This window comes from Motacilla alba, chromosome 1 (assembly GCF_015832195.1).
Source record: "Motacilla alba alba isolate MOTALB_02 chromosome 1, Motacilla_alba_V1.0_pri, whole genome shotgun sequence".
NCBI classification, from domain to species: Eukaryota; Metazoa; Chordata; class Aves; order Passeriformes; family Motacillidae; genus Motacilla; species Motacilla alba.
This window is the reverse complement of record NC_052016.1, coordinates 586,945-602,365: the sequence shown is the minus strand read 5'-3', so window position 1 is coordinate 602,365 and position 15,421 is coordinate 586,945. Positions and strand designations below refer to the sequence as shown.

Sequence of the window (15,421 nt, the reverse complement as noted above, 5' to 3'; positions counted from 1 at the left end):
GCTCTGTCAGTATTTGGTGCATTAAGTGACATTTGACAGCCTCTCCCTCTTCTCCCATCCTGAGCTGCTGGGTTGGAAAACTGACTCCACTGAAAGCTCCGGCCCTTGGGGACATTGTGGCCCCTGTGACCTCAGGCCAGAGCTACAGACTGAATCCGTAGTGAAATATTTGCAGTGCTTCAGCTGTAGGGGGTTCAGGGGCTGCTCTTCTCTTCCTCTTTACATCGAGTGAGAGCAAAAAGGGAACTCCTGCAGAGCCCTGGGGGTGCAGGCTCTCCCCACAAAGTGTCTGCAGGGCTGGAGCCTTCCAAGGTCACTGAAGATCCTGGGGCAGCTTTGGGAGACTGGGAGGAGCAGTCTGGGCTTGTCCCTCTGGGACTCACAGGGAATCCCCAAATCCCTGAGGCTGGCACAGCCCTGCCAGCCCATGCAGTGCCAGCTGTGCCCCACGGCCACCTTGTCCCCAGCCCAGAGCACTCAGTGCCACCTGCAGGGGACACCTGCAGGGATGGGCACTGCAAAGCTGCCTGGGCAGCCCCTGCCAAGGCCTGAGCACCCTTTCCATGGGCAAATCCCTGCTGCTGGCCAAGCTGAACACGAGGCACTGCTGGTGCCAGGCCTCCTCAGGCAGAAGAGCAAAACAAAGCCCGTGTACAGCCCCAGACACAGACACTCCCTTGGGGCTTGAGTGGCAGATGTTGAAATCCCTGTAGTGTTCCTTTCCTCCCGGAGTGCTGAGGGTGCTCTGCTGGCTCAGCAGGGAGGGTTTCATCCTCCTCCTCCTCCTCCTCAGGGATTCTCCCTGAGCTGCAGGGAGCAAGGCATTGCAGTGACTGCTTTGCTTGTCTCTATGACTGTCAGTGTATATAAATATATATAAATATATATAAATATCTGTATGAGAAAGGGAGTCTGGCAGTGACTGCCCCAGCAGCTGGGGCTGCCCCTGGATCCCTGGCAGTGCCCCAGGCCAGGCTGGACACTGGGGCTGGAGCAGCCTGGCACAGTGGAAGGTGTCCCTGCCATGGCAGGGGTGGCACTGGGTGATCCTGAAAATCCCTTCCCAGGCCAATCATCCCGGCATTCTGGGAGTTGGTTCTTTGCTTCCCTTCCCTGTGCCAGGTGCCTCCTCCCCTTGCACGGGAATTGTCACTTGAGGGATGGAGAGGAGACTGGAATTCCAGAGGCTGCCAGTGCTGCTGGGTTTTATTCCTCACTGGTTTTATTCTTTGTGGGAATTCCTTCTGTATTCAAATGCTGACAAAGAATTCCCATGGATGTCCTTTCAGAGAATTTGTTCTTTTCAGTACTTGAACTCTGTCCAAGACAGCTCTCAGTCTGAAATGTGGGTTTATCAGGAACATTTTGCTTTATATTCAGGATCAGTTTTATTTAAACCTCAGTTCTTTTGGAGCTTTAGTGACTTCACTTTCTGTCCCCATGAGCTCACTGAGCACATTTTATTCCCACAAGCAAAATTACTCAAATTCTGGTTTTGTTCTCTGGCTTTAAAGTACTTTTTAGTTCTTTGTGGTTTTTGACTCCAGCTATTTAACTTGTTAAACAGCAACTTCTGTGCAGTAAATTCAGGTGACAAATGACTTATTTTTAGACAACTTCAGTAGATTCAGGAACAATGTGCCTCAGATATTACTGCATGAGTAGAACTGACCCAGAGGGCAGGGTGAGCGAGGGCTGCTTAGCTAAGCACGGTGCTGAGGTGACCTTTGGCTCTCAGGACATTGTCCTGGAGCAGTTCAAATGGAAATGCTTTTCACCAAGACTTCACTGCCCACCTGGGGACTTCAGTGAGCAAAGCTCTTGAACTGAGCTGGAGGGACCCCCAGGGATGCCCCAGTGCCACCCCTGCCCTGCCCAGAGCCCAGCAAGCCCAGCCTGGGCACCCCTGGCAGCGCTGGCCAAAGGCTCCTGGAGCTCTGGCAGCCTCGGGGCCGTGCCCATTGCCTGGGCAGCCTGGGCAGTGCCAGCAGCCTCTGGGGAAGAGCCTTGCCCTAAAACCCAACCTAAATCCCTCCAGGCCCAGCTCAGGCTGCTCCCTGGGTGCTGTCAGGTCACAGGAGCAGAGATCAGAGCTGTCCCTCTGCCAAATGAAAGTGAAAAAATGATAAAGTGCTGTTTGATGAGAGGGTGGAACATTTAAAATACTGCATTTGGTTCCCCCGTTCCTGGTTCCAAGTGAAGTGCCTGCACAGTGCCTGTGTTTGTGGAATTCCCTGTGGAATGGCTGTGCAGTCCCTCTGCTTGGACCCGTGACTGCTGCCTGTGACTCTGCTGCTGCTGTGCCCTGAGTGTCAGGGGCTCAGACAGGCTCTGGGCCACAGTCCAGAGGTGAGCTTCAGTTCCCTGCTGTGCTCTGAACCATTCCAGGCCCTGCTTAACTCTGTGATTTACATTTTTGGCTGCATTCTTGCCCTCACATGTGGGATTTTCCTGTCCCCAAGCAGCCTCTGGAAAGGGATTGGTAGAATCAGGGACTCATGGAATGGTTGCAGTGAGCCATCCTCAGGTGCCACATCCAAACCTTCTGTGAACATTCCAGAGAGGGCAATTCCACCCCTAAAAAATGCTGCAAGTTTTGCCAGTGGGACTGCCCACATTTGTTTCCAGCTCCTTCCCTGCACCTCAGAGGGAAGGGCTCTGCTCTAACACGAACTGGACACACTGGTGTGCTTGAGAAATTCCAAACCTGCAGAAATGATTGGAAATAGCTGAGAAATGGGGTTGGGATTGCAGACGGAGAGATCTGTTTGATGCCAGGCAATGTCCTCACCAAAAGCCTGGGGTGGCCTCTCAGTGCAGGGTCCATCCCAGGAGATTTAAGGGGAATTGGTGGCGTCTGGAACAGGTGCTAAGAAAGTTGAATGTTGAAATGCTGTGATTTAAATAACTCAGCTCTGAGAGGCCCCTCGAGGGCTGTGTCCAGTTCTGCTCCTGCAGGAGAGCCCTGGAGGGGCTGGAGCGTGTCCAGGGCAGGGAAGGGAGCTGGGAAGGGGCTGGGGAATTCCTGAGGGAGCTGGGAAGGGGCTGAGCCTGGAGCAAAGGAGGCTCAGGGGGGCCCTTGTGGCTCTGCACAAGTCCCTGCCAGGAGGGGACAGCCGGGGGGTCGGGCTGTGCTGCCAGGGAACAGGGACAGGAGCAGAGGGAACGGCCTCAGGCTGGGCCAGGGCAGGCTCAGCTTGGCCAGCAGCAGGAATTTGCCCATGGAAAGGGTGCTCAGGCCTTGGCAGGGGCTGCCCAGGCAGCTTTGCAGTGCCCATCCCTGCAGGTGTCCCCTGCAGGTGGCACTGAGTGCTCTGGGCTGGGCACAAGGTGGCTGTGGGGCACAGCTGGCACTGCCTGGGCTGGCAGGGCTGTGCCAGCCCCGGGATTTGGGATCTGTGAATAATTCACCTGAGTGAAGGGGTGCTCTCCTGGTCTGCTGTTCCCTTCTCCTTAAGGATTTGGAGGAAAACTGTGACATCACTCTTGCCTGCTCCTGGTTCCTCTAACAGGACACATTGCTGTCTCCTGTCACCGGGTCACTACCGCCCGGGCCAGCTCGGGGCTGACAGGGAAATCTGGCAGTGGCACTGCTCAGGAAACCTCCCCGTGTGAAAAGGGATCAGCAGCTGTGGCCATGGATGTGGATCGGTGGTTTCCACAGCAGAACCTCCCTTCCCACAAAGCAGCATCTTGTTTTAGGCTCAGTGTTTGTCTTGGAGACCCAGATCTTCAGGGCTGACTTTGTAAGGAAGAGGAATGGCATCTTTACTCTGTGCAAAGGATTTGAAGTGATTTTCTGCATTTCTGGAGCCCATTAATCTGCAGGGACTGTGGTGCTGGGAAGTCAAGGTACAGATTTGCAGTTCCAGCATTTGTCTCTTGGTTCTCCAAGTCCAGCCAGAACGGCAGAACTCCTGGATTCACCCTCCTGAGAACAAAGTTAATTGTTGTCATTTCCCCATCCTTCCCTGGCTTTCCTGGATTGAAGCAAAGAATTGCCCAGAGCAGCTGGGGCTGCCCCTGGATCCTGGCAGTGCCCAGGCCAGGCTGGACACTGGGGCTGGAGCAGCCTGGCACAGGGGAAGGTGTCCCTGCCATGACAGAGTGGCACTGGGTGGGCTCTGAGGTCCCTCCATCCCAAACCATTCCCTGATTCTGTGATCTGTGGAATCCACTTCACCAAAGCTCTTTGGCATCCATGAGGAACGAGCCTGACGTTTCCACCTGGAATGAATCCACTTCTTCAGTGTTCTTAATGCAAAGACAAGAAAAATCTCTGTGCTTGTGCACCTCACAAAGAAATCTCCTACCAGGAAAGTCTCTCTGGGATGTTCTGCTCAGATTTGGGCTTTTCTTTTCCCCAAATACGTCACATCCAAAATCAGATTGTTTCAGTGGTTCAGAGCAGCCCATTCACAGCCCAGCCACTGAAATGGTTCATTATTCAAAATGTCTTGGTGCTTGGAAATCACCTTCAGGCCAAGGATTTTGAACATCTTTGGACGAGAACTTCCCCAAGGAAAAGCAATTAAACACTCTTCTAATGAAGCATTGGGAGGACTGGGGCTGTTTCTCAGCCCTGTGGTTTACTTGGTACCAAAGAAGCTGCTCTGAAATCAGGCATTTATTCAACAGAGATCAAACTTCTGGCTTTTGGAAGGGGCCAAAACTCACTGTTTTGGCATAAAGGTGATATTTCTCCACATCTGCTTTTTGTTCCAAGTTTGAATTGCACTTTGTAAGGGGCTGTGACATCCTGTGTCTCAAGGGAGCCTTGGCAGGGTTACTCTGCTTCCCACCTGATCCCAGCTCCCAGCTTCAGAGTCAGAGAGGAAACAGGCTTGGCTGTCTGTATCTCCTTCTCTGGGTTTGTTTCATTCGGTTTTGTTTGGGTTTGGTTTTTTGGTTTTGCTTTGTTAGTTTTGTTTGTTTGTTTGGTTGGTTTGGTTTTGGTTTTGGTTTTTTTTTGTTATTTTTAAGTCCAATCCATCATTGCCCTTTCAGGAGCACAGATCAGTTAAAGCAGATGTTGCTGGTATTCCATGGAAATATTGGTGACACACCTGGACCTTCCCAGTGGCATTGTCTGAGCTCCGTTTAGGAAGCCAAAAATGCAGGAAAAGCTCCCTAAGTATTAACTTTACATGCAGAGAACTGAAAGAGTTACCTGGGGCCTGATGTTTCCATGAGGAATGTCTGTTTCCATGGGGAATATACTGAATTTGCTGAGGGGCGAGGAAAAACGTTCAGCTGGGGAATTTTGATTGTGTGAAAGTAGTTGAATCAATAATTTTTAGAGCCAAACACTTTCCACCTGTTTGAAATCAACTTTGCTTTCTGAAATGCATTGTATTTTATGCAGAAAAGTAGCAAAAACTGGAAGAAAACATTCTGTGTGCCAGGCTCAGAAGAACTTAATTAAGCTCAGCTGGAAAATTATGGCCTGCAGAAGAAAGAATGGAATTAAATGTTCTGTCTAATTCAGAGTAGAAAAGAAAATTCAAGACAGTGGAACTGATATAAAAATCCTCCCGTCTGAGGGGATCAGTGCAAGGGAGGTTTGCAGCAGTGAAAGGACAGAACTGATGGAAGAGGAGCTCTTAGTGCCGGCCTTTTCCTGTGCTTTTGAACAGAAAGGAAAACAAAATCCAGCCCTTGGCTCGGCCCCGACACCCGTGGGGATCTCCAGTGACCTTTGCGTGCCCTGGCTCAGGCCCTTCAAATATCTGGGAGCAGATTTTAATTGAAGAGTGGAGGAGTGAAGAGGCCCTGCAGGCCCTTCTTGAGCAGGATTTCTGTGAGCACAGGGGTCCAGGTGAACCTGGAATACCGAGCATCCATCAGCTGAGGGACTCATTCCAAGGTGCCCCTCGGAGCATCAGGGCCACTGCAGCTCTTCCCAGTTCCCTCTGGGACATCTCTGTGCTTTCCTCACCCCACATGGAGTCCTTTCCCCTTTTTCCCTGCCAGCCATCCCTGTGGGATTGCCATGACACATCCCAAGGGCTCGGGGGCCTCCGGGGAGAGGTTGGGAACGGGCAGAGGTGAGGGAGACTTTAGGCTTGGCCACCAGGGAGGAGTTCACACACAGAGATGGCCTTTGTAATAAATAAAAAAGGTGTTGAGTGGAATGCTTGGAGTCGCTGAGAGATGGAGCAGGCAGTGCTGCTCTGGGGGCTGCTGGGGCTGCCCGGGGCTGTCCCCGTGCCCTGAGCCCCCCTGAAGGCCGCTGCTGCTGTGTTTTGCAGGGTGTGCAGACCTGCACCTGCTGGACATGCTGACCCCCACCGAGAGGAAGAGACAGGGCTACATCCACGAGCTCATCGTCACCGAGGAGAACTACGTCAACGACCTGCAGCTGGTGACAGAGGTGGGGCAGTGCTGGTGACAGGGGGGGACACTGCTGGTGACAGAGGGGGACAGTGCTGGTGACAGGGGGGGACAGTGCTGGTGACAGAGGGGGACAGTGCTGGTGACAGAGGAGGGCAGTGCTGGTGACAGGTGGGGCAGTGCTGGTGACAGGGGGGGACAGTGCTGGTGACAGAGGGGGACAGTGCTGGTGACAGAGGTGGGGCAGCAGCTGGTGACAGAGGGGGGCAGCAGCTGGTGATGGGGGGGACAGTGCTGGTGACAGGGGGGCACAGCAGCTGCTGACAGAGGGGGGCAGCAGCTGCTGACAGAGGTGGGGCAGCAACTGCTGACAGAGGAGGGCAGTGCTGGTGACAGAGGGGGGCAGCCACTGGTGACAGAGGGGGCAGCAGCTGGTGACAGAGGTGGGGCAGCAACTGGTGACAGAGGAGGGCAGTGCTGGTGACAGAGGGGGACAGCAGCTGGTGACAGGGAGGGACAGCAGCTGGTGACAGAGGGGGACAGCAGCTGGTGACAGAGGTGGGGCAGTGCTGGTGACAGGGCGGGGAAAGCAGCTGGTGACAGAGGAGGGCACTGCTGGTGACAGAGGGGGACAGCCACTGGTGCACTCTAAATGGCCTCTTCTCACTCCCCAGATCTTCCAGAAACCACTGATGGAGTCTGAGCTGGTTACGGAAAAAGAAGTTGCCATGATTTTTGTGAATTGGAAGGAGCTGATTATGTGCAATATAAAACTACTGAAGTAAGTTGGTTTTTCCCCCCATACTTCACACAAACAGAACCCTGGGCCTCTCCCCTGCTTCTCCTTTTATCGGCATGAAAACATTTGCCACTTACACAAATCCTAACCAGAAGGGCCACATGTTTTTCCCTGGGGAAAAAGCAAACTGGGAGCAGTGTTGGCTGTGAGCTCTTGAGAAGAGCCCAGCAGTTCCCTGCCATTTGCACTCACTTGGTTCCAGTGCTGCAGAAGGCACATCCTCCTCTGCCCTGAAGAGCAGGGCTTGCCAAGGCTTCCCACAGGGCAGGACTTGATTCCAAAGGGTTTGTGCCCAGGACAGCCCTCTCCAAAGGCTCCGGGTGCTGCTGCCCCAATCCCTGCCAGGGAAGCTGAGTGAGGGCACAGTTAAACCTGCACTTTGGAAAGCAGAAGCATTAATAAAGTTATTTTCTTTCCCTGCTCAGCTGCTAATTTTCCCTGAGCTTACAGGGATTTTACAGCTTTGTAATATCTCCTTTATTTTGTAAAATGTGTTTGAAAATGGCCCACAAGTTGGAAAGCTGTGGCAGTGACAGGACAATGAACCTTTCTTTAGGAAACCAGACTAAAAGGTGATGGGGATTTTTCCCCGCCTCACTCACACATCAGTAACTCTCTTTCTAAGCCAATAGCAAAGGAAATTACCCTCCTCTTCCTCTCACCTGTGATGTGGCATTGCATAAAGTCAGGAAGCAGGTGGGTGACCAGGAGAGGTGTTGGCTGAGGGTGCAGCCTGGGTTATTTATTGAATCCCTGCAGTAAATCTGATTTACACCAGTAAACCCTGCAGTGAATCTTGTGGCTGGTGTCTTTATGGTTCTCTGGCTTTCCATAACGAGTGAGAGCCCACCCCTTCGTTCCACACCTGAGGAGTGGCTCTTAGTCCAAGCCCTGTCCTGCTCCTGCTCAGGGCCCTGCGCGTGAGGAAGAAGATGTCCGGGGAGAAGATGCCGGTGAAGATGATCGGGGACATCCTGACGGCACAGCTGCCCCACATGCAGCCCTACATCCGCTTCTGCAGCTGCCAGCTCAACGGGGCCGCCCTCATCCAGCAGAAGACGGACGAGGTGCCCGAGTTCAAGGAGTTTGTCAAGGTAGGAGCAGCAGCGGCCCCTGGGAATCCTGGGCATCTTCTCACCCGGCTGATCTGCTGAGCGAAGGAGGCCCCACCTCCTGGGAGGGCTGTGTCCACTCCTGGGCCACCCCTGGAGGGGCTGGAGCATGTCCAGGGCAGGGAAGGGAGCTGGGAAGGGGCTGGAGAATTCCTGAGGGAGCTGGGAAGGGGCTGGGGAATTCCTGAGGGAGCTGGGAAGGGGCTGAGCCTGGAGCAAAGGAGGCTCAGGGGGGCCCTTGTGGCTCTGCACAAGTCCCTGCCAGGAGGGGACAGCCGGGGGGTCGGGCTCTGCTCCGTGTCCTAAGGGGAAGGAGGAGAGGAAATGGCCTCAAATGGCACCAGGGGAGGTTCAGATCAGAAATTAGAAACATTTTTTCCCTGGCAGAGTGGCCAGGCCTTGGGCTGAGCTGCCCAGGGAGGTTTGGAGTCCCTGGAATTGTCCCAGAGCAGTCTGGATGTGGCCTTGGGGACAGGGTTTGGGGTGATGCTGGTGGCACTGGGTGACCCTGGAGGGCTCCTCCAGCCCTGGTGATTCTGGGATTCTTGTCCAGAGAAGGCAGGTGAAGAAGTGTTGTACAATCCACCAGGAGTTCTGGTGTGATCTCAGAGCAGATTTAGCTGAGGATTTGTGCTCATTTCTTGCCTCCCTTTTCCCTTTCTTGGAGGAGCTCATTTCTCGGGGTTTAAACCACCCAACTAACCAGATTTTACCTCTCTAATGTTTCAGAGGTTAGCAATGGATCCTCGCTGTAAAGGAATGCCACTATCAAGTTTTCTACTAAAGCCTATGCAACGGGTAACCAGATACCCACTAATAATTAAAAATGTACGTTCCTTTGCACACGTGGTGGGTTTGGTGCTGCTTTGCTCACACCTGAGTTACAGGGTTGTTTCCTTATTTGTGTCAGGCTTTGTCACTGGGAGGTCTCTGATGTGCTGGGGAATGTGGGATGTCCTTTAATACTCAATTCCAGTGTCAAAAATGGGATCATTCCTTGGGCTTTGGCAAAGTTATTCAGTATTTCCATTTGAAACACAGCTGAAGCTTGCACCCATAGAACCAGAAGGCAGCGAGTGCTGAGAGAAAGTTTAAAATTCAGACAACAGGAGCAACAAGACAACCTTGGGCCCACATGTGCCTTTCCCCTCAGTGCCATTCCCTCCCCACGGGCTGAGCCTGGATTGCTGCAGGTTCCCCCTGTGCTGATGGTGCTGCAGGATTTACAGCCCTTTCCTAACTTCCACTTGTGGCTTAACACTTCCCATCCCAAATAACACCGTGGAGCACGGCCCAAGGCTTTCACAGGGGACTATGAATTGGAGGTTGGCATTTAGGGATTCCTTCAGCGCTCGTGGCTGCGTTTCTGTATTTGGCTGCACTGTGTGTGCCTCTGTCAGAGGAGCCAGCAGAGGCTGTGCAGGCAGGCCTGCAGTCCAGCTGTTCCCAAATTGCGTTCGTGTCCCGTTTCTCATGTCCGTCAAGGGGAAAATAAACGTGGGGCTGGCTCTGCTGGCAGTGAAGCCTGGAGTGGAGTGTGGGGCTGGCAGCGAGCGCAGCTGAGCCTGGCGCGGGAGCCTGACGCTGGCTTTGCTTGCGTGCAGATCATAGAGAACACCCCCGAGAACCACCCTGACCACAGCCACCTGAAGCACGCCCTGGAGAAGGCGGAGGAGCTGTGCTCGCAGGTGAACGAGGGCGTGCGCGAGAAGGAGAACTCGGACAGGCTGGAGTGGATCCAGGCCCACGTGCAGTGCGAGGGCCTCTCCGAGGTAACCGGGGCTGCCCACGGGGACGGGGACACGGCAGCGCCACCCGCCCCTGGCCCCTGTCCCCTTGCACGCCGTCCTGGCTGCTGCTCGTGCTCCTGAGCCCTGCTTGGGTGCCTGGCAGTCCCGGGTTCAATGCTGCCGTTTGCAACCAGCCCTTCCCAGCGTCCCAGTTCTTTGTGGTGCAGTGGTCATGGCGCTGCTGTGTCCCACTCCAAAGCTGCACCTGAGCACTATGGACTGCTTTAAAAACCAAATATTTAGAAATGTGTTCTGTGATAAAGCCTTGTATCCATTTGAAAACTCAAGGATACCGATCAAGCCTCTGGAGGCTTTACAGGGAGAATCCCTGCCTCCCATGCCATGTTGTTTTTTATGGCTGCGTGATAAGTTTCTAGAAATATTGTGTTTGTACGTCCTGCAAAAGGAGGGAAGATATTCTGGTGGCCTTCCTGTTGTTGGTGGAGGTAACAGAGGCAGACAGATCACAACTTGATTTTCAAAGTGTGCACCATTCTAGAAGGTAAAACAATAATGAGCACTGGTTGGTTCATAAAGTAAGAAATTGCATTTCACCTGAGGAAGCCCGACTGTTCTGGGGGAAGGACGGGTGTGACACTGTCAGCACACCCAGCTGTCTGCCAGCAGGAAGGGGCTGCTTTTATCTTCCCTGGGTGGTGCCTGCCCCAGGACAGCAGCTGCACACCCTGACAGAGCCTGTGGAGCACTGTAAGGCAGCAGCAGCCCCAGCCATGGCGGGGAGCAGCTCAGCCTCTCCCCGTTTTCTGTCCAAGGGGTTTCCAGCCTGCCAAAGGAGCCCCTCCAGAGCCAGCTGCCCAGGCTGGGGAGAGAGCTGTGCCAAACCCTGGGGAAAATAAACTTGAACGTGGCACTTTAGGCAAGGGCAAGACTCTGCTGATCCCTAACAAAGCCCAGCAGAGTCTGGGATTGTGGCAGTCCCAGTGGTCAGCAGCTCTAACTCAGGGTGTTGTGGCCATCTGAAGCCCTCTGGGGTGTTTTAAGGGGTGAAATTCAAACACAATTCAGAATGCAGCCCTTAAGGAAGCTCAGCCTGTGGAGACGCCGTTGGCAGAGCTGCTGCTCATCCAGGATGGGTGCCCTGGCTCAGTCCCAGCCCTGGAGGTGCATGTGCGTGGCCAGGGGGCACAGATGCTTTTGGCTTCCCCTGCCTGCCCAGCCTGTGTGGCCTTCAGGGACTCTCACGGGGCCTCTGTGGCTTGCGCCGCTTGTCGTGCTCGAGGCATGGCTCGTCATCCCTGTGACACAGACTGGAACCAGCACTCAAAACTGTATTTGGTCTCTTGCAGGGCAGCCCCGATTGTTTCACTTTATACAGTGCGTTGTTGTTCTTCTTCTACTTTTCGCAGCAACTCGTTTTTAATTCAGTTACAAACTGCTTGGGACCACGCAAGTTCCTGCACAGTGGGAAGCTCTATAAAGCCAAGAGTAACAAGGAGCTGTATGGTTTTCTCTTCAACGACTTCCTCCTCCTCACTCAGATCATAAAACCTCTTGGCTCTTCCGGCACAGACAAGGTCTTCAGCCCCAAGTCCAACCTGCAGTACAAAATGTACAAAACTGTAAGTGCTGCTCCTGGCAGGGCTCAGGAGCTCCATGCTGGGGGTGTGGGCAGGAGCCTTCCTAGGGAAGAGTTTGAAAGCTTTGGGGTTCAGGGGCTGGTGGCAGGAAGGGTGGCTGTGTGCTCTAGTGAGATAAGAAAAGATGCTTTGGAGGTTTTGCTTGAAGAAAACTCTTCCACGAGGGCTCGTGTGTTTGAGGGAGCGGAGGGAGAGCTGTGGTATTTGTGAGGTCCTCAGGATGAAGGAGGAGTTGAGAATCTGACTCCATGTTCTCAGAAGGCTGTTTATTATTTTATGATATGCTATTATATTAAAGAATACTGTACTAAACTATACTGAAGAATAGAGAAAGGATACAAACAGAAGGCTTAACAAGAATGATAATGAAACCCGTGACTCCTTCCAGAGTCCCAGCATAGGTGATTGGCCATTAAATAAAAACAATTCACATGAAACCAATCAAACAATGACTCCATACCACATTCCAAAGCAGCATAACACAGGAGAAGCAATCAGATAATTATTGTTTTCCTTTTTCTCTGAGGCTTCTCAGCTTCCCAGGAGAAGAAATCCTGGCGAAGGGATTTTTCAGCAAATATGACAGTGACAGAGAGCGGCGTTCGCCGCTCTCTGGGGGAGGAATCTCTGCAGAGCTTGGCTCTCTCCAGGAGCGTCCCCAGGCTATGCAGGCACCTCTGTCTTTGCCAGCTTTTACAATTTTCTGCAGAAATATAGGAGGCAGGAGGAGGGAGACACTTGGGGCATGGAATAATCCTTCTGTGAGCTGATGTGTGCTGAATGCCCCCGTGCAGACTCCGCAGTACAACTCCAGCTCTGCTGATGTTTTGCAGCCCATTTTCCTAAACGAGGTACTGGTAAAATTACCCACAGACCCTTCTGGAGATGAGCCCATCTTCCACATCTCCCACATCGACAGAGTCTACACACTCCGGGCTGAAAGCATTAATGAAAGGTAAGGGCCTTCGTGGGCCTTTAAAAAGTCTGGTAACTGCAGGATGGGAATGGCTGTGATGGAAACTCGCAGAGCATCTCCAAGGTGGTTATTCTACAAGACTGGAAAATTCCTTCTTGGGAACATGGTGATCTAAAAGGAGGGAGAAATAATGATGTTTCCTGAAGTCCAGCTAGACCAGTGATGAAATGGCTGAGGGTGGATGTTTAGGCTGCATTTCACATTTTATGGTAACGTGAAGAAGCCAAGAGATGCAATTCTATCTTCTGCTGCTACCTGGGATAGTGGACAGTGTCCCTGCCCGTGGCAGGGAGTGGGATTGGGTGAGCTTTAGGATGCCTCCCAACCCAAACCATGAATGTCCTGTGGAGCAGCAGCTCTTCATTTGGGGTTCCAAAACTGATCCACAGCCTCCAGATTCTCCCATGTTTCCTTGACTCAGGCTTCCCTGTATGTCACAGCAGTTCTTTGAAGCCCTTGAGGTCACTCAGTAGCTCTTCTGCCATCCTTTTTCTCTGCCAGCCTTCCTCCTCAGCCTCCTTCAGGCACAGGCTGGGATTGTTGGGGTGGACTCAGTGATCCGTGTGGGTCCCATCCAGCTCAGGATGTTCTGTGACTCATAATCATGAAATGGTTTCCCGGAAGGGCCCATTCATCACCCGTGGACTCCCCAGGTTACACTTTTAACGCCCACGAGTCAGAAGAATTGTGTAGGAAATCTCAGGGCCCAAGGACAGTGGCCACCTCAGCAGCACTCGTGTCTTGTACCACTCCAAGAAGTCAGTTTATTTCAGGAAAACAAGGGGCTGCATAAAAGCAAACCTCTTCTTGAGACCTTTTGTTTTCTCACCAAGCATCTCCTGCTCGTGGTTCTCCTGACCTTTCTCTGTGTGCTGGGGTTTGCTGCCTTGGCATGGTTACATTCTGCAGGTGCTGTGAATTCCAGTAAGATCCCTTCCAGGCAGACAGCTGTGGGATGGCAGAGCCTGGGGTGGGGCCAGAGCCTTGGCTGGGAAGGAGGGACAGCTTTAGTTTTGTCTGCTGTGCTCCAGCAGGGAAAAACAGAAACGGCATTTTGCAACTTTTTTTTTCTCCTTTGCTTCTGAAGGACTGCCTGGGTTCAGAAGATCAAAGCTGCTTCAGAACTTTACATAGAGACTGAAAAGAAGAAGAGGGAAAAGGCCTACTTAGGTACAGCATAGGATGTGGGGGTTTCATCTTGTGTGGAAAAGTCCCTGGGCAGGAAAATCCATTGGTGACATTTCTCTCTGCGCTTCTGTTCACCACAGTTCGCTCTCAGAGGGCAACAGGCATCGGGAGGCTGATGGTGAATGTTGTTGAAGGCATTGAGCTAAAACCCTGCAGGTCCCACGGTGAGTGCCTCGGCTTTCCTTGCTCCACCCAGAGGACATTCCCATTTCCAGCCTAACTCTGCATGGGTTCTGACCCAGACATGATTTCGTTAAATGACGTGGGTTTAATGAAGGTAAAATAGGCAGAGGTGACTTTGTGCAGCTGAGCCATGGTCCTGCAGTTGTGCTGAACGAGGCTTTTGTTTCAGGCTGGCTTCGTTTCCACCACGAAAGCCATAAAATCCTGAAGGGAAGGGTGAAGGGTGCTCAGCACCCAGTAGAGTATTCACTGTGATGGTAATGTGGCCCATGACAGAGGCAGTGAAGCAGAGCCTGGGATGGGCCAGAGGCCTTGTGTGGCCAAGTCTTTCCCAGCTCAGTTGGCTGTTGGAGCAGAAGGAAGCTCAAGAGCTAAGAAAGCCCTGCTCATTTCTGTTTGTTCCCATCTTCCCAGGAAAGAGCAACCCCTACTGCGAGGTGACCATGGGCTCTCAGTGCCACATCACCAAGACCATCCAGGACACCCTCAATCCCAAGTGGAATTCCAACTGCCAGTTCTTCATCAAGGACCTGGAGCAGGACGTGCTGTGCATCACGGTGTTCGAGCGGGACCAGTTCTCCCCGGATGGTGCGTACGGGGCTGCCCCTGCCAAGGGCATTTGCAGAGCTCTTTTTTGGGGAGGAGCATTCCTACTGAGGGAGAGCAGAGGGAACAGGCTGGGCTGGGAGATGATCTTTAGAGATACCCCAGATTTGACCCTCTTTGCATAGGAGGAGTTAACCTAATCCTCGCTCCACACCAAATCACCACAAAAAGGATGCAGCTCCCTCTGGGTTTTGAGAGTTCCTTTTCTTGTGCAGTTGACAACAACTGAAGTGTGATTTGTAATTCTGCTGAGACTCCAGAAAGCTCTGGGTGCTGCTTGCACACAGATGGGTTCAGGCAGGAGGAAGAGAAATTACTTGGAGCTCCTATTATATGCAGTAACAGTAGCAAAAATGAGCCCAGAATTGAAAACCCAACAGAATCATGAACAGGACCTTAAAGATCATCCAGTTCCAACCCCTTCCATGGGCAGGGACACCTTCCACTATCCCACGTTGCTCCAAGCCCCATCCAGAGTGGCCTTGAACACTTCCACGGCTGGGGATTCCAGAGTCTCTCTCATTCTTATTCCATAAGCTGGGATGAACGTGTGGAGCATCCCAGGGTGTATTTTGGAGTCACAATCTCTCAGGCAGTGTTTGGATAGGACTGGAACTGGCTCATTGACCTCGTTGCTGGGCTGATGACCTGCTTGGCTCTGTCATCTCCAGCAGGTTCACTCTTAGGTTCAACTGAGGACTTTGGCCTTCTGCTAACATCATAAAATCAAGAAGTCCCTGAGGCGAGGCAGCTGTGAGTTCCACAGTGGGTTTTTCCACTCATGGGCACATTTAGTTTTAACGCTGCTGCTGTTTAACACAGTCTGACTAAATGCC

General features: G+C 52.7%; 1 protein-coding gene across 7 annotated transcripts in view; it reads left to right on the top strand.

Annotated features, from left to right (window-relative positions):
• The window catches only part of ITSN1 (intersectin 1), a 107,886-nt gene that overhangs the window by 90,178 nt on the left and 2,287 nt on the right, over nucleotides 1-15,421 (top strand). For 5 of the 7 annotated variants that reach the window (XM_038143030.1, XM_038142760.1, XM_038142587.1 and 2 more), the window contains 10 exons: nucleotides 6,252-6,373; nucleotides 7,008-7,114; nucleotides 8,043-8,226; nucleotides 8,974-9,072; nucleotides 9,849-10,016; nucleotides 11,342-11,614; nucleotides 12,466-12,587; nucleotides 13,696-13,778; nucleotides 13,877-13,960; nucleotides 14,394-14,567. In XM_038143030.1, coding sequence (XP_037998958.1) covers nucleotides 6,252-6,373; nucleotides 7,008-7,114; nucleotides 8,043-8,226; nucleotides 8,974-9,072; nucleotides 9,849-10,016; nucleotides 11,342-11,614; nucleotides 12,466-12,587; nucleotides 13,696-13,778; nucleotides 13,877-13,960; nucleotides 14,394-14,567 — 1,416 coding nt within the window. The remainder of the gene's footprint in view (nucleotides 1-6,251; nucleotides 6,374-7,007; nucleotides 7,115-8,042; nucleotides 8,227-8,973; nucleotides 9,073-9,848; nucleotides 10,017-11,341; nucleotides 11,615-12,465; nucleotides 12,588-13,695; nucleotides 13,779-13,876; nucleotides 13,961-14,393; nucleotides 14,568-15,421) is intronic. The other 2 variants (XM_038142856.1, XM_038142939.1) reach the window with 1 other exon arrangement.